At 33.3% G+C, this 24795-nt stretch overlaps 1 protein-coding gene across 4 annotated transcripts in view; it reads right to left on the bottom strand.

The window, feature by feature from the left end:
* LOC150108169 (RB1-inducible coiled-coil protein 1-like) overlaps positions 1–24795 on the bottom strand; it is a 611254-nt gene that overhangs the window by 167481 nt on the left and 418978 nt on the right. For 3 of the 4 annotated variants that reach the window (XM_090390625.1, XM_090390624.1, XM_090390626.1), the window contains one exon: positions 18877–18970. In XM_090390625.1, coding sequence (XP_090246751.1) covers positions 18877–18970 — 94 coding nt within the window. Of the gene's footprint in view, positions 1–18856; positions 19523–24795 lie in introns of those variants that run through there. The other variant, XM_090390627.1, reaches the window with a different exon arrangement.

The raw sequence follows: 24795 nt of genomic DNA, 5'->3' as shown, positions 1-24795 counted from the left end.
CCACTCTCCTGCGAAAAGTAAGCTTGTGGGTTTGAATCCTGCCGTTGGCATGGATGTTTGCGATTGTCTGTGAAAATCTAGTGGTGGTGGTGATGGGCAGTAGATGGCATTGGTGTAGATGATGATGATGGTAGTTGCAGTTGTTGGAGACAGAGAGATGTAGAGTAGGTGCCCTCCCTCAATGATTCTTTGGACTCCCTGGAGGTGTCATGTAATAATAATAATGTTTCATTATTATTATTATTTGAAACTTTGAAAATATTTTTGCTTTTATTACTTTTATGCCAATGAAACTAAGGTACAAAGAAAAAAGACTGATCTAATTAATCATTTTTCAAATAAAACTTCCTTTTTAAACAAAAAAAAAATTGGTTTTTCATAAGCTCTAGAACAATCATCACATTCTCCTGTGAAATCAGAGAAAGTTCACATATCAAATTCTGCCATTTTTTACTACAGAATTAATGGGCATCCAATTGGTGAAGAAGTTGACTGCTAATGATCATCATTATTTTAGACAGAAATTAGGTGAGAAATGAATTGTAGTTTTTTTTTTTTTAAATGAGCTGAATATACAGCCATTTTGTGTGTTATATTATGGTGTAATAGCAGTATCAACACAGTATGAAAGAGCTTCTCAACTAGATATAGGATATGTGTTTTGTAGCACTTTTAAGTTGGGGTGATACCATCAGGACTAGGAAAGTTTTTTTTTTTTTTGATATCTAGGCTATTCAAGATTTTTTTGATGTTTTTCTTGAACGACACCATAGGATACATGTAGTACATGCATCTTTTTCTTTTGATACAGTAGGAAGTGATTTGATGAAACCATCTACAGAGGAGTTAAAGAAGGAAACTGATACCAAATCAGTTTAGTCCTTGAGTGATGTTACGATTACAAAAATATGAAATCAGAAGAAACACAGCAAAGCAGAAGATACTGGCAAGAGACCAAAAATAATGACTGCTGTTTGGAACAGGAGGGTTTTTTTTTTTTTTTTTTTTTTGTCCTTTTCTTGAAAGGGTAAAATACATTTTTTCTGTGTGTGAAAATTGGAACTTAAATGGAGACCAAGGGTATCGCTGGAATTTTATCGCAAATCACTTGCAATATGCTAAGTTTTTCTTTTTATATTGGCATACTTGTTTTCAAGATATGAGATGTAGACAGAAAAAGGGATGAATGTTTTCATTCCAGATTGACTGTTCTGGATATTTTGTGTGTTTTGCAGGATGAAAAACCTGAGTTTATGATTTTTTCAGTGATCTAGAGAGTTTGAAATTGTAAAATAGAAGCAATAATTCTACAACAGAAATGACAGAAGTCATCCTGCTTGATACCATTATAATGCCAAATGACACAAGTAGAGTAGCTGATGAAAGAGCATTCTACAGGAAAGGATGAATGAGGTTTAGGTTTGAGTTACAAAAAGGAGAGTTAACATGCAGGTATACTTGGAAGGAGCTTAAAAAAAAAAAAATCGGGAATTAAAAATGCAAAGAGAATGGAGAGAGATATATGTTATTCAGATAGACAAATGGACAATTCATGTTAGATCACTGATTAGAGCATCTCATTCAGCTTAATCAACAGAACAAAAAGGATTCCAGTTTAAGTTGCGAAGAGTAAGTCCAAGTGGCATCTGTTCAAATAGATGGTCTTCAAATATACCTAGAAAATATGCTTTATTAAAAAGTGCAGTATTTGGCAACGGAGCTGTGTACATTACATTACACAAATTCATGAGTCCAAAAAAAATGATCAAAACTGATGGTAACATAGTCTTTGATTATATAAGAAACTTTTATTTTTTTTAATATAGCAGTTTCATCTATGAAAGGTATTACTGTAGATGAAAAAGGGATAGGTTCTCAGGAGAAAGTTATTTATGTTCCTCTTAAATAAATGACTGTAGATGGGAAATAATAATGCAGAAATCCATTCTGTAGAACAAATGGGCAGAAGGGTTGGAGAGGAGCAGTAGTTAGCAAGGTGATTTCAAGTACAGACTGAAAATTGGACTGTTTTATATGCGATTCCTAACCACAAAAGTTTTTTTTTTATAAACCTATAGTACACTGGAAAAAGGATTTTTTTAATTTATTTTTTTTTAATTTTATCAATTTTATATATTTTTTAGTATTTTAATTTATTTTTAAGTGCTTCAGAAACCAAGCTCTAGAGACCAAACATGAAACTTTTCCAAGCCACTTCAGGCCTCCACTAAGCAGTACAGTGGTCTCACACAATTACAAACTTCATGCCCATGCTGTGATTCATATCCCACAGCCTGCTGGTTGGCACGTGGGACTTATTAGTCAATTATTCAGTTTTGAGAAGAATGGTGATGCCTGAGATGTAAATGCAAAGGTGATAGCTAATTTTTATCACTGAGTATAAGACCCACAATCCTGCTTATTGGAAACCTGACGTAGTCTGAAAAAGTACTATAAAGTAAATACATGTAGCGTATTTATGTATCAGCTAGCCCTGCTGATACATAAATATATGTATCAGCAGGGCTAGCTGATTATCTAACCTTCAAGCCTATTCACAATATTAAGGAGGAATGATGTCCAATCAAGTTTCTACATATAAAATTGATTAAAGCTATCTTTCTCTTGCTGGAAAATGATATCAAGATTGGCATTTAAGGGATTAGTTGTTCATATACTCAAGATCATATTTACTGATGCAACAGTACACATCATTGGCAACATAATAAACTGCATTTGCAGTTGACTAAGAAAGGATGTGTGCACACACATACACTATTCAACAACGCAAAAATGGCAGAAAAAAAGATGTTAACTTTTAAGATAACACTCACAAATTAGCACTGTCAGTTTGGATACGTAGATACACCTAAGTCTTACAGATATAACATCAGGAAATGCTCCAAAAATACTTTAATAGGTGTAAGAATTGAGTTAATATAGTAATCTCTCTCTCTCTCAAATAGTGGTATTTGGCAGAGATAAAGCAAATCAGTTAACTCAGTTTGTTTGACTTGGAAGAACAATAAAACATTTATTTTATTTTTTAATAACTATGCTTCCAGGTCTCATCTAAGATTGGATGTGATGGAGATGGAGTTGGCCAGTTAATAGAGGGCTGGTGCCAGATAATTGTGAAACTATGTTTGTTTGGCTGGTTTTTACACAATAGTAGATTATTACTTCTTTTGCAACTTTTAACACTTAACACAGTCTGCTAGAGAGAAAAGTATACCAGTGAAACATTCTACTTCATTGGTAAACTTTTCCCACTACTTTTCATTATTATTTTTCTTGACTGTATTTATGCTGTTCATTATATTTTTATTTATCAATTAACACCTTAAGAATAAATTTTACTAAGAATTAAATTTGATATGTTAATTAACTGACCAAATACTGGACTTTGATGGTTGCTTGTGACAATGGACAATATTTCGAGTACATAAAGATGTATAGTTTGTAAAATTAGAATGATTAATTAATTAATATTACTATAAAGACTATATAATATTTGATTTCGTTGAATCATGTTAATAATTTCTTTACCAGACTATTTCACTACTTTGAAGCTCCAGCTAATCATACAGATGCTAACATATTAATATTATTAGTAGTATGTCACTGTTTGTGTTTAGTTGTAATTAATGCCAAAATTACACCAGGAGAGCAAAACAGCATTCAGATAATTTAAATAAGTGAAATAATAATTTTTGCTTTGCACAATTACATCAATGGGTAATAAAGTTCTGCCATGGGCTGTTGTGGCAAGTTCACTGTGTTGCTAAGTGGCTAACAGAAGCTTTATTAAGAATTTAGCAGTAACACTGCAATTTCAATATTCTTTAAGAGAAATAAAAAATTTCAAAAAGTGTTAGGAGAAAAGCAGTAGAGCAGAAGAATGGATCAAAAGCAAGAATGTACGTGTGTGTGTGTGTGTGTGAAAAGAACAAAATTTGATACTTCAGCATGCAAAAAGTTGAAGGACAAAAAACCATCCACCTACACATGCAGTAAATATTCAAAGGAGAAGTAGGATATCAGTGAAAAAAATCCCATAAGAAAGAAGGTTGCTCAGAAGACTTTTGCACCAGATATGAGCAAATACCTTTGAAATTTCAATAGCAATAACTTGTGTTTCTTAAACTCTTTGTGTAACACTTATTCAGAGGGATGAATGATAAAAGTTTTATTTCAGGTAGTGCAGAAGTTGGCTGTTAATGGATTTCACTATTATTTTGAAAAGCAATGAAACCAGAGCAAATGGTCTGCAAGTAGTTGATGAAGATCCACCTTTTGTGAGATAGGCTAGATGTGGGTTGATTTTTAAATTATGTCAGTAGAAGAGTAAAAGCAATAACTGTTTCTTACTCTTTACCCATAGAAGCTATTTATTTGTTACTGATAAAGGAGATATATGGATGATCTACTAAAAGTAGGAAGAGGTTTTCTCTAGTCGAGATATAACTGGTAAACAAACTATACTAACAGACTAATATAAATGGGAGAGGGGGTTTAAATGATTATTATTTTTTTTTTTTTTTAGGAAAAACATAGGAAAAAGCTGAAACACTGCACAAATAATGCTTTAGAATGCTTATTCCAATCTCAAAACTTCTGTAGTTTTTTTCTTATTAAAACCATATAACTTATTAAAAACATGTTATTAAAATATAATTTAACATTATCTATACTGATGATCATCTCAAAATTTTTATTGAAAAAAAAAAAAAAAAAAAAAAAAATTGAATCCCACCTCAAGAAGTATAATCTCTGTTATTTCAATTTCAGAGTTGTATTCTATTTTAGTATCAATTAAAATTTCAACTTATATTAAACTTTATTTTGGAATTTTATATTTGTCAAACTTAATATAAAAAGCAGAGAATTTTTCAACATTTTTGATGGGTTTATTTGACAGAGATCAATGAATTTGGTCAAATGAAATATTTAATTAAAAGAGGCCCATTATAAATAAAAATGGTTGAAACTTAAAAATAATAATAAAAATAACACACCCACACACACACACCATATTTTGTTTATTTTTGCTAGATAAAGACATCTGCTTATACAGAAAGAAACTATTTCCCAATTCTAAGTTGCATTAAAAAACCAAATTTGTTTTTCAATACTGTCAATTACTTGGCAGTCAAATGTACTGCAAGAGTATAGTTTCAAGCAGTGATAATAAAATTAATTTGGTTTTCTAGGAGAGTTATTTAAAGATATAGGATTCTTTGCATGTGTACTGAAAAAAATAAGTGTAGCCCAATCAGAAAATGGGTTCATATATCTTGTCAAAGAAAAACTAACATACTGTGTTCAAATACTTGTAGTTTTATATATTTATATGAAATATGTAATCTGCATTATAATTCAAATGGCTAAATAATAAATGCTCATGGACACTAATATTTCATTAAATAAAAACAGAAATTACTAGAGCATCATTTTGATGAATGTAATTATGAACTGCAGATGTGCAACTATGTGCATATACAGTAATCTCCCATTTATCTACAGTCAGAAAATCAGTCTTCCTGCTACTGATGTAATGGATAATTGAAAATAAAGATTAAAAGCATATTGTCAATTTACACGAGGCAACAGTACTAATATAATTAATGCTTATAATTAAAATGAAATATATATTGACCTTTAATTGACCATGATTTATAAACTACTAATACCAACAAGTTTCGTTGACAGGGCTGTCCAGCTTCTTCAGGGCTTATAACGGTAAGAGAAAAAAACTCCAAGTGGCTAGTACAGAGAAAATGGAGTAACACTATCGTATAAATTAAACATCAATATATATTTCATTTTAATTATATGTTTGAATGACCAAATATAATCTAAACAATAATTAATGCTTGTTCATTCATATTACTGAATAAAAAATTATAACATGAGTTAAATTTATTTCCTTGCATGAATTATATAGTTAACAGACAAAATAACATAACACATAAGTATAACATACAGAACAGCAAAGATATTTTTATTGAGGCAGAAAATGTTTTCTTTTTTTCAGAAAGGGGACTACAGAGACCTAAGAATATTACTGACTCTCTGGTATTTAGGCTTATGTGCTGGTTTAAATTCATTGTAAGGTTTAATGGAAAGAATACAGCACATAGGAACAATCAAATAAGTTTATTAGATCCTATATTTCATCTCTATCACAGAGACATTGTCAGAGATACAATCTCAAAATTTTATAAGCACACACACAAATCAAAACAATAAGTGGAAGAAATTAGACTCAAGGCCTAAAATCCTATGAGGGGGTGCTGTTGACTAGCCTTAGCTACTGGACAAGAGGCCTAAGGATTAAAGCTTCCAAAAATCTTGGGAAGTTAAACACATCCATATTTATTAACATTAGGCTGCTTAACAATTTTGCTGTTGATTCTAAGAAAAGTCTTTCAAGTTTATATCTGTTGCATTGTAGCTGCAACATATTGATTTTTAACAAAAAACATGATTTTTACTTTATGTCAAGATTTATTACATTAACTATGATGTTGAGTTAATTAATATCACAGTTATGGAATTTGAAAGTATCTGATGAAATAATTTTTTAATGAGAAATAAGGATAAATTTAAATAAAGAGGGCATTAATACTATACATTGTGGAAATCCAAACCTTAAAAATAGAGAAAAAAAATAGAAATTATATAGATAAAATAACCTGAGGAGATATGCTTTATCTCATCTTCTTTATTAATAAACCCTCTTTTCCCTTGCGGTGTCGAGGGTTTATTACTCATTGAACCTCAAATTCCCAGGAAAAGGTGGTCAGCTCTTGGCTCCGGTGTATGCTATGTCTGTGGTGTTGAGTTCTCAAGGCCGGTTTGCCTGCTTTGTGGGCTGAAAAATCCCCATGATAAACTGGGGAAAAAACCCTACTGTCCATGATGCTCAAGACTGGCTAACTTGGCTATGGCTGAGGAAGATCCTTCAGCTCCTCACGTCACCAACGGGAATCGAACCTAGGACACTCCTTCCCCAGGCATATGGTTGCGAAGCACACAGCCACTAGTATATATGTTGATAAACTTTATCAACATTTAAAAAAAAAAAAATTCTTTTATTTTATGTGAATCTAAAACATGATCAGCCTACAGTATACTGGCATTAATGCTGTAGATGAACTAATCATAAGATAACCTGAAAACAATGATCTAAAGATCAAACATGGAACTTTTAAAGCAACTTTATGGTCTTGAAATTTATCTCATACTTAGAGATTTAAGAAATGGTCATTCCCACAGTGGAATTCAAACCCACAGACTGGTGGGGAAGGGGAGATTGGATAATGCTAATCACTAGGACATAAAGGTTCACATGTTGAATATCAATGCTAGTCATTATGGTATTTTTATTTGGTGTAAAATTATTTTCTTTTCCATTTTTTTTTTTTTGACTTTTTTTTTGTTTTAAATTGGTCTTAAAATTATCACTTATAACATGATATGCAACAACTGTACTTGCATTTTAAAGTCAAGATATAAACTATTTATATTAATTATAAACTATATAAACTAATTACAACAAGTGTTTCTTTTAAATGGTTAGTCCCCAAATATTAATGTTTATCTCTGAAATATACTAAGCAAGATTTTAACCATCTAGCAAACAAGATTAATGTAAAAAATTCTTTCTGTGATAAAGCAAAAGAATTGAAACTAATATTTTATTGTGTTCACAATTTATCATATACCTGAATTCAGTGCACTTAAATATGGCACAAAACTGCTCTGCTTCAATGACATGAGCATAATGTTAAAAATATATTTTATTATTGTTGTTGTTTATAGCAATCCTACCTATAAAAGATAAAGAAACACTAGCATATAATACCATTAGCAGGTTAATGGTGATTTTTCAGACAGATAATAGAATTCTGCCACATTCTTGGGTTGTTCCACACTTGTTATGAACTATGAATAAATTTATTTTTTAATTTATTTTATTTATTTTTAACCCTGAAGTGGTAATAACCCTGAAGGGTAATGCACCCATTGTGCATTATCCCGAAGTGATAATGCACAATGAACTTAAGTCATTTGTTCGCATTTTCATCTGAAGTAAATCATATCTATTTAAGTTTTCACAACACACTATGTTCTCTTTTAAAACTGCTACCAATAAAAATTTCTTTGTATGTGATATAACATATTCACTGTGTTCGTTTGAAGTTTTATCAATGTATCTATCTTGTGCAGAAACACACCATCATATGTTTATGGTATACAAAATTTTCATAAATCTTGCAGTAATCATACATCACAAGTTCCCAAGATCTTCCAGAACCAGTTGTAGAAGTGTTTTTCATTGGTTACAAAAGTAAATTCTACTTGCCAACAAATTATATTGTTTAACCTTTGGCCCAAGTATAAGCAAACTTACAATGATGAGATCTCAATAAAGGTCCAAACTGGTCCAAACATTATCATGATCCTTCTCATAATGCATAGCAATTGATCAGTGCATGTCTGATAGGAAGTGTGCTTTGCATTATGAGATACTGAGGCAAACTATATGAAGGCAACAGCTTCTATATACAAGCACTCTAATCATGAATATATATCATGTGCAAACTTTGTTTGCTTACACTTGGGTAAAGAAGTAAACAAGAATGTAATGTCTTGGCAAGTATAATTTTCCTTAAACAGTGCCACAACACTAATCCCCCATATCATCTTTCAATGGGTAATGACAACCTAGTCAATGTTGTCAAAATACATTGTGCCCTCCCCTAAAAAAATTTACATTTTGAGAAAAAAAAAACAAAAAATTTAGTTGTTCTTTTCTTCATAACAATAAAGTCAACAGTCAAGATCAGATCATTCCTCCTGGACTGACATTTCTCTGTAGCCTTTCCTGACAAAAAAAAAAACTTGTCACCCTTCTTAGTTCAAGACATTACTTCTGGTAATTAATGACCCACCACCGCAGGTTGTTCTGCATCCCCCCTCCTCATCTTGTGCTTACTTCCACAGGCACTGTTCAGCACCCATCAATCTCCCATTAGAACATCCGTAGCTCAGTCAGTATAGACAAAGCCCTTTGACTGGAAAGAAATGAGTTCGATTACTGTCCATGACATGAAGAACTTTTATCTGGTCTTTTATGACTAAAGGTGAGTTAGCAAGTCTCATATGGAGGTAGAGGGATTTTTCACCTGGAAACTCAGGTTTTTTGTCCCTCAGAACAGGCAAACAAGCCTGTGAACACATGCACAGATCTACAGTCATAAAATACATAATTAATCCCTCATTAGGATGGCTCAACAAGTCCTAAGGGATGGTGGAGGAACCCCATATGAATAAATAAATAAATCTCTCATTTCTGCTAAACCTACAATAGAAAAAGCAGTAGCAACCCCAAATTATTGTTATTATTATTTTGTTGTTGTATGGATACCTCTATGGAGTCTGAAGACTCATCACATGAGACCCTAACTATCCACACAATCTAATATACCTCTCATGAACCTATTAACTGATAAAGCACTCACAACTAACAATGGCAACCCATTCCATTCATTCACCACTCTCCAAGTGAAAAATCTAGTCCTCACACTCCTACTAACTGCATCTTTACTCAACTTCTAGGGATGATCAACTTGTTTTGCACCCTCAAGTTCTGAAACATTTCTCCTGCATCAATCCTATAAAACCCTTTAAGTAACTTAAATGTTTCTATCCAATCCCCTCTTTTTATCCTATCAACCAACTTCTGCAATCCACACACCCTCAATCTATCCTAATAGGAAACATTCCACACCAATCACCATCTTGATTGCTCAACTCTAAATCCTCTCCAGCACTTTCTCATTCCCAAGAAACCCAGGAGACCAGACATGAGCACAGTAATCCAGATGCAGATGTATCAGAGGAATAACAACTTTCTTATCTCTACTTGTTAGAGTGTTTTCAATAGCTAACTAATCTTATGAGCTACCTTAGCAGTATGTCCCCTAAACTTCAACTTTCTGTCTACTACCACCCCTAAATCTCTAGCTTCATCTATTTCCTGGAGTATAGTTTCATCAAAGTGATACACAACTTGTAATCAATTTATCATAAAATGCCTAACTTTACATTTCTCCACATTAAACTGACACTATTATCTTTCAAGCTCTCCACATCGTCTTGATTAATTATTACCCTACCTAATTTTGCATCATTAGCAAACAACTGAATATTTCCTATATCATTCAATATACAAACCAACACGCTCATTGTCAACCACACGATATCGCGTGATGCGAGTTCTCACTGGGCGGGCGATCACGCGTGGATGTCGCTATCAGGTTTCTAAGCGGAATAGCGGCCACAGCGAAACGGTGCGTAATATTTATATTGGCCACTAGGAAAGGCATCGACTTTCGTGGAGTGGGGATGGCCGCCAGCCATTGTCTATTGTTTATGTTAGCCAGTGCGCACAATGGCGGCGTTCGGACAAGGCGACGACACGACGATTTTGTTTAGTTATTCGTTGATTTAGTGTGCTTGAAGTTTAATTTTTATTTATTTTGAGTATTGTTTTTTTTTTTTTAGTAAGTTCCCTATAAATGTTGATTTTTGATAATTATTTTTTTCTATTTGTACGTTATTTTTAAAAATTCTATGTGATTATAAAAGACTGATAATTAAAGTTATAATTATTATATTTAAATGTTTTTTATTTGTAAAATATAAAACTTATTTGACCAAATTACATATCACGCGATATCGCGTAATAGATATTTAGAGTACATAAATCCTATGTATAATAATAAAAGCATATAAATAATATATTAACTTATTTCGAGCACAATAAAAACTAAATAAAAAAATAAAAAAAATTTGGCCACCATACGAAATTCCAATTTTCAGCTTGGCAATGAACGTGTTAAACAGTAATGGTCCTTGCAATGAACCTTGCAGCACACCACTAGACATCTGTCCAGCAGACATCATCTTATCCACATATCAAGTGTCATATCCATCCTCATTTGTTCTAATTTGTATAACATGCCTCCATGTAGTATTCCATCAAATGTCTTTGGAAAATGTGGCAGAATCATCATGTAGCCATTTCCTTTATCCAACAATCACTCTATTATAAAAAGTTAGAAAATTACTATGGCATGACCGACCCTTCACAAAGTCATCTTGCCCCCTCATAGAGTATCATATTCTTATCCACCCATTCTTGAATTTTCTTTTTGAATTTTCCAATTGTGATTAGTCTATAATTTGCTACTGCAATCTCAGAACTTCCCTTATATAAATCAATTATTTTGCCCCTCTTTCCAATCCCTTCCGACTCTACCAGAACTGAGACTTAAATTAAAGAGCCTAGTAAGAGACATTGCCAGTTACTTGCACATTCTTGCAAAATGCAAGCCAACATCTAAACCAACAGCTGTATTTATATTGAGATTCTGCAGTATTCCTAGAAACTTCAATTCATTCATCATAATTCTCACATCAGTCTCTGTCACATATATCACAACATTAACCTCATCAGGTGATATGCCTTTGCAAAGTGGTCACTCAGTACCTCAACAATTTTATCTGCTTCTGCTACCTCATCACCATCAGCACTCATTAAGGTTATTCTTCCATAGTCATTCTTCCTATTGCACTGTAAAAGAAGTCTTTGGGATTTCATTTGGCATGGTCAGCTAGTTTCTTCTTGTAATCTGATTTTGCCTTCGTTACCCATGCTGGTCACCTTTCTTGCCTGACCTTTGTACTGTTTATGAGCTTTCTGGTCACCTTGCTTTTTATATACCCTGCACAACAATTTCTTTTTTTTTTCTTGCAGCTCATTTTTAATGATACTACTTATCCATCTAACTCCTACGTGATTTAACCTCCTTACTTAGGTATGCAATTTCATATTGCTTCCCACAGATGTCCCGTAATAATCTCCCATGCACTATGAACATCCTTTCCTTGCAGGGCTTTATGTCATGACACAGTTCCAAGCTTCCTCCGAAGCTTATCATAATCACCTGCCTTGTAGTTCCACATATACCCTTTTTAATCAAAAATTCCTCATGTTTTGCAATCCAAAGTCAAGATTGCATGGTCACTTTCCTCAATCAGAAGAAATGTGACTTTGGTTATGGATAGCTCTTCTGATCCTATGACCAGGTCCAATACTCTCACATCCCGAGTCCCCACCATCACATGCCTCAAGTAGTTATCTCTCAGTAGGTGTATAAATTCCATTTCCTTCTTGCTATGTGATCTCTCTTCCTTCCAATCTACATTTCCATAGTTGAAGTCCTCATCATAATCACTCATTCTATTAATTTGCTGATGCATGTCTTCCACATCATCCTTCAAATCCCTTGACATAGCGCAGCAACCAACCATATATTTTGTCTTAATGATCTTGATCTCACAGCAGACTGCTTCAAATGAACGGCCACCCTCCTGCATATCTCTTATTTTTTTTTGGCAGCAATTCATCTGCTTTCATCAGCAGTACTCCTCCCCCATCCTGTCTTCTCTATCTTTCCTGAAAATGCTAAACTCTTCACATTCTTTCCCTGTAACTGCATCATCCATTGCTAGCCAAGTTTCATTAATGCTTATACCTTTTGATGAGCTTGCACTAGCCGATGCCAAAAACTCCTCCCTCTTGTTCCTGATAGCAGATGAATTGCTGCCAAAAAAAATAACAGATATGCAGGAAGGTGGATGCTACAGAAACTGCAGCATCCCTTTACAACCACAACCATATTTACTTCCTAGATTGATTACCCTATTCAATATTTTTGCTTGAGAAATTAGATTCCACACTTGTTTGTCATTCTCACACTCACTCGCCATATGGGTACCTTCACACACACACACACTCACCCTGCATTCACCCTAATATTACTCAAGTTTTCCTGAATTTGCACTTCAGCATGCTCAGTAAACAAAGCTCTGTCTAGACACTTAATACCAAAATCATTTAGGTGCAGTCCATCAGTATTATACGAATTCTTCTTTCTGTCAAACTCAGACCATAAGTCCACAGATCCTACAACATTCTTTTTGCACAACTTACAAATTGATTCATTTACTATCAATTCCCTCCTCTTCAATTCGTCTCAATCATAGCATGGCAGGAGACTTATAATCTTCATTTTCTCGCACTTCTTTTTTTATTTCGTCCAAAAACTCCTTTACATCCTCCCTCATACAATATTTTTCACGCCTCAAATCATTAGTGCCAACTAAGACAATCAGTTCTTTTGCCTTACCTTTCTGCATCCACATGGCATGACTATTGTCATTAATTTTTGCTCCAGTGAAACATGATTTTGTTAAATGTATTTCAACAGTTAAGTCTCTGAACCTATCCACTATCTTTCATTCCATTTATCTGTGTTCCTTTTTCTTTTTCTTTTCAAAAAACCTTTTTCAACCTTTTTCTTTTCAAAAAAGAAAACCAATACTTGTCTTCTCTCTTCATCCCTGCCTACCCATATCATCAATTTGCTATAGGTTCTGCAACTGCTTCTATGTGACATTGATTTTATACATAAATTAACTATGTGTTATAATATACATTAGTAGAATGTAAATACTAGCAGTCCATGATAAGGAAATCAAGATTAATTCATTTCTGAACTTATTCTCACTTCATTCAGTTAAAACTTGACCGACAATATAATCTTAGAATGAAATTGTGTAAAAATAACTTTGGCTCACATTCAAAAACAAATCTTATAACAAAAATTGTGAATCACTGAGAAAGATTTTACAAAACAGTCATAATAACTCCAGAGAAAGGGCAAGGTACAAGGATTTTTAGACATTATATAATTCTTTCACTGGTAAAGTAGATAAAGCAGAATGATTTCATAAATTGCTTATGTGATATTCAACTGCTGCAAAACTTGTAAATTAAATTAAACTTGGTAAAGCTAAATTAAAGCTAGTCTGCCGGATAACACAGTCATCTTTAATTTCTCCAATCACGTATTAACAAAACCAGAAATGAGAATTCTTAAAAAAGGTTTCAACTTTGCTATTATCCCTGATCAAATTCCTAAAGTCAACATCATATGCAATATAGAAAAGGCAGTTTCGTTGCTACCGGAGCCCATAGCTAATGATCTCAGACTAAAAAGCAGTATCATTCTCTCTTCTTCTTCAAGAGAGCCCAACAAAAACATCACTCCTCTAGAGAAAAGAGCTATTTTTAAGTTAAGGAAAAATAAAGAAATCATCATCTTAAAAGCCAATAAAGGTAACTCTACAGTGATCTTAAACACCAGTGATTACAAAGAAAAGATAACTAACTTACTGTCTGATACATCTATCTACCGTGCTTTAGATTCAGACCCCACGTTAAAGAATCACAATGATACCAACGATTTATTACGTAACATAGAAAGCTGGCAAACAGACTTAAAACTTAAAGTCTATGCATCCACTAACGCCGAGACTATATGGCTCTCCCAAAGTCCACAAAAACAGAATATTGTTATGCCCCATTGTTGATGGAATTAATTCGCCTACTTATTTATTATCAAAACACCTTGCAGGTCTCCTTAAGGCACACATCCGCAATTCGGATACTTACATATGTAACTCACAACATTTCGTGGAGAAATTAAGAAACATCTCGATCTCCAATACAGATCTTTGGGTAAGCCCTGGATGTTACATCTTTATTCACCAACATTCCAGTAGAGGAAGTAATTGACATTTTAAGAAGTCTCTTCCCCCAAGACATTACTTCTCTGTTCCATCATTGTTTAAAATCCAACTTTTTCCTATGGAATAAAACTATTTATCAACAATTATCAGGCCTTGCAATGAGAAGCCCTCTTTCACCACCTTGTGCAGATCTCTTCATGGAGAAATTTGAGAGTAAAATTTTATCTCAACTAGACCCTAAATCTGCAGTGTGGTGGAGATATGTGGATGACATTTTTATTGTTTGGAAAAACACTGAAAATGATCTGTTCGAGTTTCTAAGCAAGATCAACTCTTTGCACCACAAGAAAGAAAACCAATTACCATTTCTGGACACTTTAATTACGAAACAAGCAGATGGACACATCAGCCTTACAGTCTATCACAAACCAACCAATACAGGTTGATTCTTGCACTTCACTTCTTCACACCACATTTCTCAGAAACTTAGCATTGTACACATACTAAAAAATAGAGCCTCTCTCATTAAGACAGATGATAAAGACCTCAAAAATGAACTCTTCCCTGATATTAAATAACCTTACAAAGAACGGTTATCCTAGAAAATTGATCCACAGGATACTTTTCTGTAACCCGCCCCCCCTCACACACACCACACACAAAGACAACCTGAAAATATGCATTATAATTCCACTATCATAATAATTCCATATACAGAGACAGTTTCCAATAAGATTTCCAGACTCCTCAAGTCACATGAAATACAAGTGACTTTTAAACCTTCAAAGACCATCCGCCAATTCTTAAGATCTCCAAAAGACAGTCATCCTTTTTACAAATATGCCGGAGTCTACAATATCCTCTGCTCGTGTGGCTTGAACTACATTGCCCAGATTCTAGAAGTTTTGAAATCAGGAAAAAGGAACACATAGAAGACATTAACAATAATAGAAAAGACAAAGCGGGGTTAGCCTTTCATTTCTCTAGGACAAACCATACCATAGAATAGGACAAAAGCTCCATGTCCTACTTAGAGGAGGATTTCCGCTCCCGAATGATAAAAGAAGCCATAACAGTTATTCATTCAAAACAAAACCTAAGAAACCAAGGATTAATTCTGCCTGAGATCTGGAAGACCCTCATTATATCTTTAAACTTGCCAGAATTAAATTTTGCTACAAATTATAGAACATTCCTACATAACAAAGTGAGATCATACACGCTCTATGCATGTGGTGTACGCATTCTTCTGTTTTTTGTAAAAATGCAATTATATTTGGTTCATTTACAGTTTTAGTGTAACAGTTTTAGCGTTTAAGTGGTCTTACATCTATATATCTTTTACCCTGACGAAGCCAACAGCTATACTTGGCGAAACTAATTGGCATAACTTAGTTTGAAATAAATCTGACCAACAAACCCAAATAGAAGTCTACCTTTCCTATAGTTCTTGTGGTCAAAAATAACTATTTCATCATTATGAAAAACTTGGTAAAGATAATTACTGGTATTTTAGGTGGATAAGTTTCTCTAATATATTTCAACTGAGCTAAAGATCCTTCGCAGCATATTTCAGCAGCAAAACTTCACTTAATTTGGTGAAAATCTACATTAAAAATAATTGACAGCCTGGTTAGTGTATCATCCACTCTCCGGCCAATAGGCTGCGAGTTTGAATCCCACTGCAAGTGCGGAAGTTTGTGATTGTTCATTAGGGATTTAGAAAAAAAATTTTTTTATGTTGTTCCCACCCATGAAAGGTTCTTTTCTAACCAATAGTACACTTTGTACAATGGGTTGGGTAAGGTTTTTTCCTTATTTTTATCCCTTTTATATATATTTTTGTATTTTTAACTTATATTTACATACTCCAGAAACACTGCTCTAGAGACCAAACATGAAATTTTTTCAACTCATTTCAGGCCTCCAATAAGTGGGTGGTCTAATCACCAAGCAATAAAATTCATCTTCAACCAAATTCAATATATAATCAATAAAAATTGAAGAAAACAATCCATAACTCATCCACTGTATGAATATACTACACATTTACAATCTTTTGTGGGTGGAAGCCACACACACAAATTCCTATTTACATACTGAAATACTTATAAAGAGAAACTGATATCGTTCTCAAACAAAAAAAAAATGTTAAAAAAATACAGATGCACTTAGTTTTTAGTAGCAAAACATTTTTGTTGGGGGAAGAGGTGATAAAGTTTGCACTTTAAGAGAGAGAGATAAATGCACACATTATATGTAAGCATTTATTTTTAAGTTTAAAAACTATTTTTTCAAGTCCAGCAGCCATATAGTTATGTAAAATAATTTTAATATATAAAATTTAATAAATAAATACATTCGTTTAAGAAAAATCTTTGCTAAAAACAATGGAATGTTTTTATAAAATATAATATGAATTAACCATTAAGAAGTTAAATATTTAAATACTACACATGTGTTAGAAATTCTGTCTTCTCACAGACCTCTGTAATAAAATTTGATTTATTATTAGATTGTTTTTAGTTTAATCTTGAATACAAAAACGTATCGATAAATATAAGGCATATTAATAAGTGAATTGATTCAATCTTTTTTTTTTTTTTTTTGTAACAAGTGTAATCCCATAATCATTCACAATCAAATACAGGCTAAAGTCTTCCAATCAAGTTGGAAAACTGAGTTTCCAAATAATCAAGCAGTAGATAAAGAGAGATTACTGTATTTTGAAAATATAAAGTAATGTAACATGCAAAATATATTCATTAGATGAATACAATTAAAGTGAAGATAAAAATACTTGTTTCTGCTACACGTTAATGAAAATGAAATGTAATTTTTTATCCACTTTCTTCATTGTGTTAAATTAAAACGAAGTGAAGAGCAGTTAGATATAAATCACTTGTAATATGACATGAGGATATAATAAATAAAATATAACAATTACTTTAATACAAATTATACGAATAACAGGTATTTTGTAATAAATATCTCATTCTATCCTCAGTGCAGACAAAGTAAACCAGTTTGAATAACCATAAGATAACACATGCAAAAATCAAACAACACACTATAATTTAGTTCGTCTACACTGAGAATGCAGACAAAACTTTTATTCTGAAATATTTCTTATTCATATAATTAATATCAAACTTTATTTATTTATTATATAAACATGTCATTTTATCACAAGTGACCAGTAAAACTTCAGATATAATTGATACGTTTCCATTTCAAAATTGACAAAATAGTTAATCAAAATCAGACATCCATTACAGCAATTAGATATCACAACATTTAACAATAATCTGATATGATGTTATAATGCATTAGCAAAACTTGCTCTAGTCAGATTAATCAATTAAAAAAATTAATAATAATGAACTTTCTATATTGCTGAGTTCATTCTTCGAACTTAAAGATTTGTAGAATTTTTCATTATAACAAAGCACATACATTAAGACTAAAAATAATGGCACTCATCAGCAGAAAACCAAAAAATTGGAAAATAATGATATATATCATGGAATAGTATCAATGAATAAAAAAAAAAAAATATGAATAAAGATTGTACATTACATGTTGTGTGACTTACTAATTAGCTGAAATGAATCAGCATGAGTTTTTCATTTCTTAAGAGCTGTTTATGTGTGTTTTGAAGTGTTCAAATTTAGCTTAGTACAATCCACTCATTTCTTTTTATCTTAACTGATATTAATTATCTAAAATGCATTACCAACACAAAAAACTGCAAACTGAAATAAGATACTAAAACAGGAATGAAAGATTAAAAATTTATTTAAAATAAATAATGTGCCCATGAACACCTACTGATTCAATTTATGAGATTCAATTACTATGAATGATTTAATATTGATTTTGGCTTAGTTTTGATTCTAATATCAACATATTAAATTTTATTTTATAAATTGCTTATTAAAAGCAAATTCATATAATAACAAATATTTTGTAAAAAAAATATTTCTGCTGGTATAATTCTTTGGTAAAAATGGTCCCTGATTTTTACACATCTAAAATATATCTTATACCTCCTTTATTAAAAAAAAAAGACCTTAAATAAAAACAAGGAGAAAGCGAAAGACGCAGTTCTGGAATCACTGTGATGTATATGAATTAAATATTTAATACTAGTATTAAAAATAACAGAGATATACTTAATTTTGTAAACATCACTATATTTCCAACCTTGCCTCCTTCTCTCTCTTCAGGGCATCAGACAAGGCCTGACCAACTTCTGAGGTAACATCTGCCTTCTCTCGCAGAAACCTTTCGAGGGTTGCTGAACACAGAAAGGAGGCAGTTTATGCTTAATCACTAATTCAAAGTTCATACATAGTAAATGGTAATGTTACAGAAATAGGTAATTACTATATACAGTATATAATATGCATGCAACAATTATAGTATGAATTAACAATTATGATCCACACTTTCATTAAATAAAATTTCAACACTAACCAAAATTTGATAATTATTAAGTGTTCAACACAGTCTTGGACATTTGAAATATGTCTCGCACGTATATTTTACATCATTTAATCATAAACATATTTCAGGAATCCCAAATTTACAGTAAACATTAGTACATATATACAAATTCATTTCTGAGTCTGCCACATTGAGAAAGGCTAATGTCTTCATTATAGCTTTTTTTCCCATCTTCAGAGAAATGAACTTTTAAAAGTACATCCATTCAGGAACTTTCACAAACTTATGACAACATCTGCCATCTGCTTGAATTTACTGATAACTTTCCAAAAGTGTCATTGAAGTTTATTGATAAAGTACTGGCAGATACAACTAATGATGAGAATAAAAGCTGAAATAAAAACTGTAAAAAAAATATGCATCAGCAAAAGAAAACAAAACAATCTTTTTAAGAAATGAAAATATGGTTATTGCTACTAAAGAACTATACAAATCATACTTTAAATGAAGACTATTTCCAATTCAAAATATTCGATATACAACTTCAAGTGCCTTACTGTATCCAGAGAAGAAAAATTTGAAAAGCAAACCAAATTAAAAAGCAGGATTAAAATTAAAAATAATAACAATAATAATAATAAATAAATAAAAATAGACACCTTTGTAGAATGATATGTAGAAAAATTCACAAAACTGACCTTCAACAAGTGAATTCTGTTAAATGCATAATTCCAAAGTATAATATCCTCTGACATACAAATATTGGTAATGCAGAGAGTGAGTCAAAAAAAAAAAAAATAATAAAAATAAATAAATAAATAGATAGATAGCAAGCTTAATATTTAGATTTAGTGGAGCACACTAAGCACTCTATCCTAAAAAAAAACTTTTGGATAGATTGATTAAGACATAAGTGACAACTGAATGTTAATGAACAACTGAGACCAGAATAGTTGAATCACTAATATATATCTAAGGATAACAGAAAAAAGGTCTAGACCCATTACAGATTGTAGACAGCAAGGCATGATCACTGGCCTTATGGCTCCTTTTGTTTAAAGTTGGATGGTAAACAAAAAAATCATGAACATAAAACCACACAAATATATAAATGATGTAGAATAAATGGTATAAAGTAGAATAAAACACAATTCAGTAAGCAATAAAAAAACCAGTAATAAATAGTTTTACTGTATAAACAACACCAGAAGAACAAAGTAAATAATTTATTAAGTGCAGTCTGCCAGACCTTCCTACAGATACCTGCCATGATGACTGTGAATACAGTTTTTATTTTCATCAAGTTTTACTGTCATTTTAAAGTGGCTAATCTGCAGGCACAATGAAATGAAATGCTAGTAGCATTGGAAAGTTAAATAAAATTGTAAAACAATGAATAATAAATAATAAGCAATTCTATTCCATATGAATTGGTATTTCTAAAGCAGATGGATGGACAACTAGGCCCAGAAAATGCTGGCAATTTTGAACAATTGTCCTCAAAAAAAAAAAAAAAAAAAATGGAAGAGTGAGTGAGTCAGTGAGCATACAACAGGGCAATGCCGCCACCCCCACCTCGCAAAAAAAGAGAACAGGACATATTTTAATTGACTGTAAATTTAGCGACTAATTTTATTTAGTTTAATTGCCAATAATCAGATATAACATAAAGCATGTGGGCATTTATAGCCTTAGAATTGGATCTGATTGTTTTCTTTTTATTAATTTTTTTTTTTTTTGAAACTCACACATGAATGTTTTGTTTTTAATTTATTGTATAAGTTAATGTTGTATACTCATGTGAAATTTCAATTATTGGCTGTTTTTTAATATATATTTTCCAAAAATTACTTTTGTGACATGTTTAGTAGAGTTTCTAAAGAGATTTGCTAATTTCTAATTAGTTGTAAATACAAGTTTGTAGTTTCTATGTTTAAAAATATATTTTAATGCTTTACAGATGACATGAATATATACAGCTAATTCTCTTTTTACACGGCTTTTTTTTACACGATTTCGAAATAACACAGTTGATAAAACAAAAGCAATTCTATTTTTTTACACTGTATATTTTGATTTAACATGGTTCAAATGGTGCTTATTTTTAAAATTTCTGTTAGAATTCAGTTCTGTTAAAAGGGTATTTCCATTATAATTTCCTAGTACAGTCATATGTAATTAAATTTGAATTTTGGGGAACTACCTCGATGTTTTAAATATCAGGAGATCGATAATTAAAACAATTACTCATTAATTGATTGGTGTTTGTTAGAGTTTAATATGCACGATATTTCCATTTGTATTTTGTCGACTAAATTGGAAGGGAGGGATCTTAGACCTCTTTCAATATGATAAATGAAATCTAATTTGTTTAATGACTTTGGTACAATAGCATAGTTCAGGCCTTTTTCCAGAAGTGCTAGTTCTCCTAAGTTAAAGTTGTAGCTGGATTTGTTAATAACTTAACTGTGGTCCGTTGGTTGCGCCTGACTTCACTCGTAGGTGATTGGCTGTTCCTTGTATCATTGGTTTGTAATTGGCTGTTCCTCTGGACATGGTGTCTGGATTGTCTGTTGCTTTCTTGTTGTTTTAGTGCTTGAAACTTTGCTATTAAATTATCATATTGAAAGAGGTCTAAGATCGCTCCCCTCCAATTTAGCTGACAAAATATGAATGGAAACAGAATACAAACAAACACACTACTATGACCGATAGTTGAAAGAATCGACAGTCCTAATTATCACTTAGCCAAGAAATTAGCGGCAACACTCAAGGAGTTGGTAGGTCACTCCCCCTCCTACATAAAAAATACACAACACTTCATAAACAAAATTAGAAACATCACACTCAATGACGAAGATTTATTAGTCAGCTTTGACATAACTGCCTTTTTCACTAATGTCACGATCAATGATACTATTCTTCTCTTACAGAACATATTTCCACCCAACATCATGGTCCTCTTTGCCCAAGTACTCTGCTCTGGGTATTTCATGTTGCAGAATAATTTTTACGTACAAAAAGAAGATACAGCCTTGGTTTTTGCACCAAACTAGTGCAAAAACCAAGTGATGCCACTAGTAGCCACCAAGGAGACCAGTATGTAGGCACTGCATAGGGAACGTGCAAGACCCATGCCCCACAGAACCTTGCATATCCACTACACCAACATCCATGGTCTTGACTCTAACCTTAATGGCATTCACTATTATTTATAGTCAACCAAACCCCACCTACTCTTCTTAACAGAAACTCAAATTCCACCTTCCCCTGGCACCATCCATCTCAACTATCCAAACTATTCACTATTTAACTCCTTTCGACCCAAGAGTAGTGTGTGCACATATATCCGCTCTGACATACCCTGCCAGAGAGCATCTAACCTAGAATCGCCCAACTTTGACCTTCTTTGACTAAAAATATCACTCTCCCACTCAGTAAAATTCATCTGCTGTCTCTATCGCTCTCCCAATACCACAAACCACTCTGAGTTCTTTAATTTCCTCTCCTCAAAAGTTGATTTCCTCCAGTCCCACTATCCTAATAGTGAAATCATATTCCTAGGTGATTTTAATGTCCATAACAACAACTGGCTTTCCTCTTCCAGTTGTACAGATCCTGCAGACAGAGACGCTGAAATATTTGCCATCACCAACGATCTTACACAAATAGTTCACAAGCCGACCAGAATACCAGATAACCCAAATCACTTCCCAAATACCCTGGATCTCTTCCTTACCAATGACCCTTCCAAATATACAGTGAATGTAGTGAGCCCATGGGTAATTCTGACCACAATCTAGTGCTCACCTCCAGCCCCATGCAACAACGCTTACACAGTCACACCTACACAAGAGTAGTCTGGCACTATAACAGTGCCAAATGGGACAGCCTCTGAGACTACTATGCTTCATTCCCATGGTTGGACTATTGTTTGCAGGCTTCCAATCCAAACATATGCACCGAACACATCACCAAAGTAATCCTCACTGGCAAGATAACATATATTCCCCACACCACTCTGAACTGCCCTCTCCTATCCAAACCCTGGTTCTTCAAAAGATGTGCCAAGGCTGTACTAATGAAAAACCAGGCATACCACAACTGGCTCAAATTAAGAACTCCATCCTCCTTCAGTGCCTATACTGAAGCCCGAAATAGACGCAAAAAAATCATCAATGAGTCCAAAACAGAATTTGAATGGGCAAAAAGCAGGAAACTTGCAGCCTGTCCTAGTGGCAGTCATGCCTTTTGGTCTCTTGCCAAAGCAATTGGTCACAACTTTTGCCCTACACTACTCCAACCCCTATCATACCCAGATGGCTCAATTGCAACATCACCTACAGAAAAAGCTAATCTCCTGGCTTCACACTTTGCCTGCAATGCACACATAAACAACAATGGCAAATGCCCCCCAGTCGTTCCAACTGCCCAACACACAATGCCCCTGTATCCTTTTGCCAGAAAGAGATCATAAACCTGTTGTCAAAATTAGACACAAAAAAAGCCCCTGGCCCTGATGGCATTCCTCCAATTGTCCTGAAGGTCTGTGCAGCAGAACTGACTCCTATCCTATGCCATCTGTACACACTATCTTACTCCACTGGTATATATCCCAAAGCCTGGAAATTGGCCTATATTCAACCCATTCCCAAAAACGAAGACAAATCGCAGCCATCTAACTACCGCCCTATCTCACCCACCTCAATCCTATTTAAAGTGATGGAGAAAACCATAAATTCTCAACTACTACTCTACCTTGAAGGTACCCAGCTATTGAGCGACCACCAGTACGAATTCCACCAATGCCGATCAACAGGCGACCTGCTCTCATATATCACCCATCTCTGGACATATACCATGGAAAAATTTGACGAATCCCAAGTAGTTGCACTCAATATCTCTAAAGCCTTTGACCGAGTCTGGCACAAAGGCTTACTAAGCAAACTTCCATCATTTGGACTATCTCAGGACTTCTGCAGATGGATTACCAGCTTCCTGTCTGGACGCACACTGTGTAATGGTAGATGGCTCCCTATCCTCCCAATATCCAACTAATGCTGGGGTCCCACAAGGTTCTGTTCTCTCACCGGCCCTCTTCCTTCTATACATCAATGACCTACTTCAGTTGACCTCCAACCCAATACACAGATTTGCAGATGACAGCACATTGCACTCCTCCCTTTCATTTGAAAAACCTTACCCTACACAATTCACTTCAACCCACAGAACATAAACCACAACTTCCCTTAACGCAGACCACCAAAACATCCTCCAATGGGACTCAGATAACATCGTCAACACTAGAAAAACCCAGTGCTGTCTTATTTCCCACAAAAAAAGAACCATTTTCTCCCAGTATTATTTTTGATAACACTCAAATCCCCAGACAAGATGAAATTTCTCTTCTCAGAATTACCATGACATCAGGCCTCTCCCGGCATAAACACATCACAACCACTGCATCCTCAGCTTCTAAAAAACTAGGGTTTCTCTTTTGCTCAAGATGTTACTTCACTTCAAAACAGCTGTTAACCTTATACAAATCGCAAATCCTCCCAGCTATCGAATACTGTTCTGACATTTGGAGTGGGGCTCCTAAAAGCTGCCTCAAAATGCTTGACTCAATACAGAGGAGAGCAATTAGACTGATAAATGATCCATCTCTTACCAACT

Source organism: Typopeltis vanoorti, chromosome 3 (genome assembly GCF_054136105.1).
Source record: "Typopeltis vanoorti isolate ZY-2024b chromosome 3, IOZ_Tvanoo_1.0, whole genome shotgun sequence".
NCBI classification, from domain to species: Eukaryota; Metazoa; Arthropoda; class Arachnida; order Uropygi; family Thelyphonidae; genus Typopeltis; species Typopeltis vanoorti.
The sequence above is the reverse complement of the archived record's forward strand: the minus strand, read 5'-3'. Positions and strand labels throughout refer to the sequence as shown.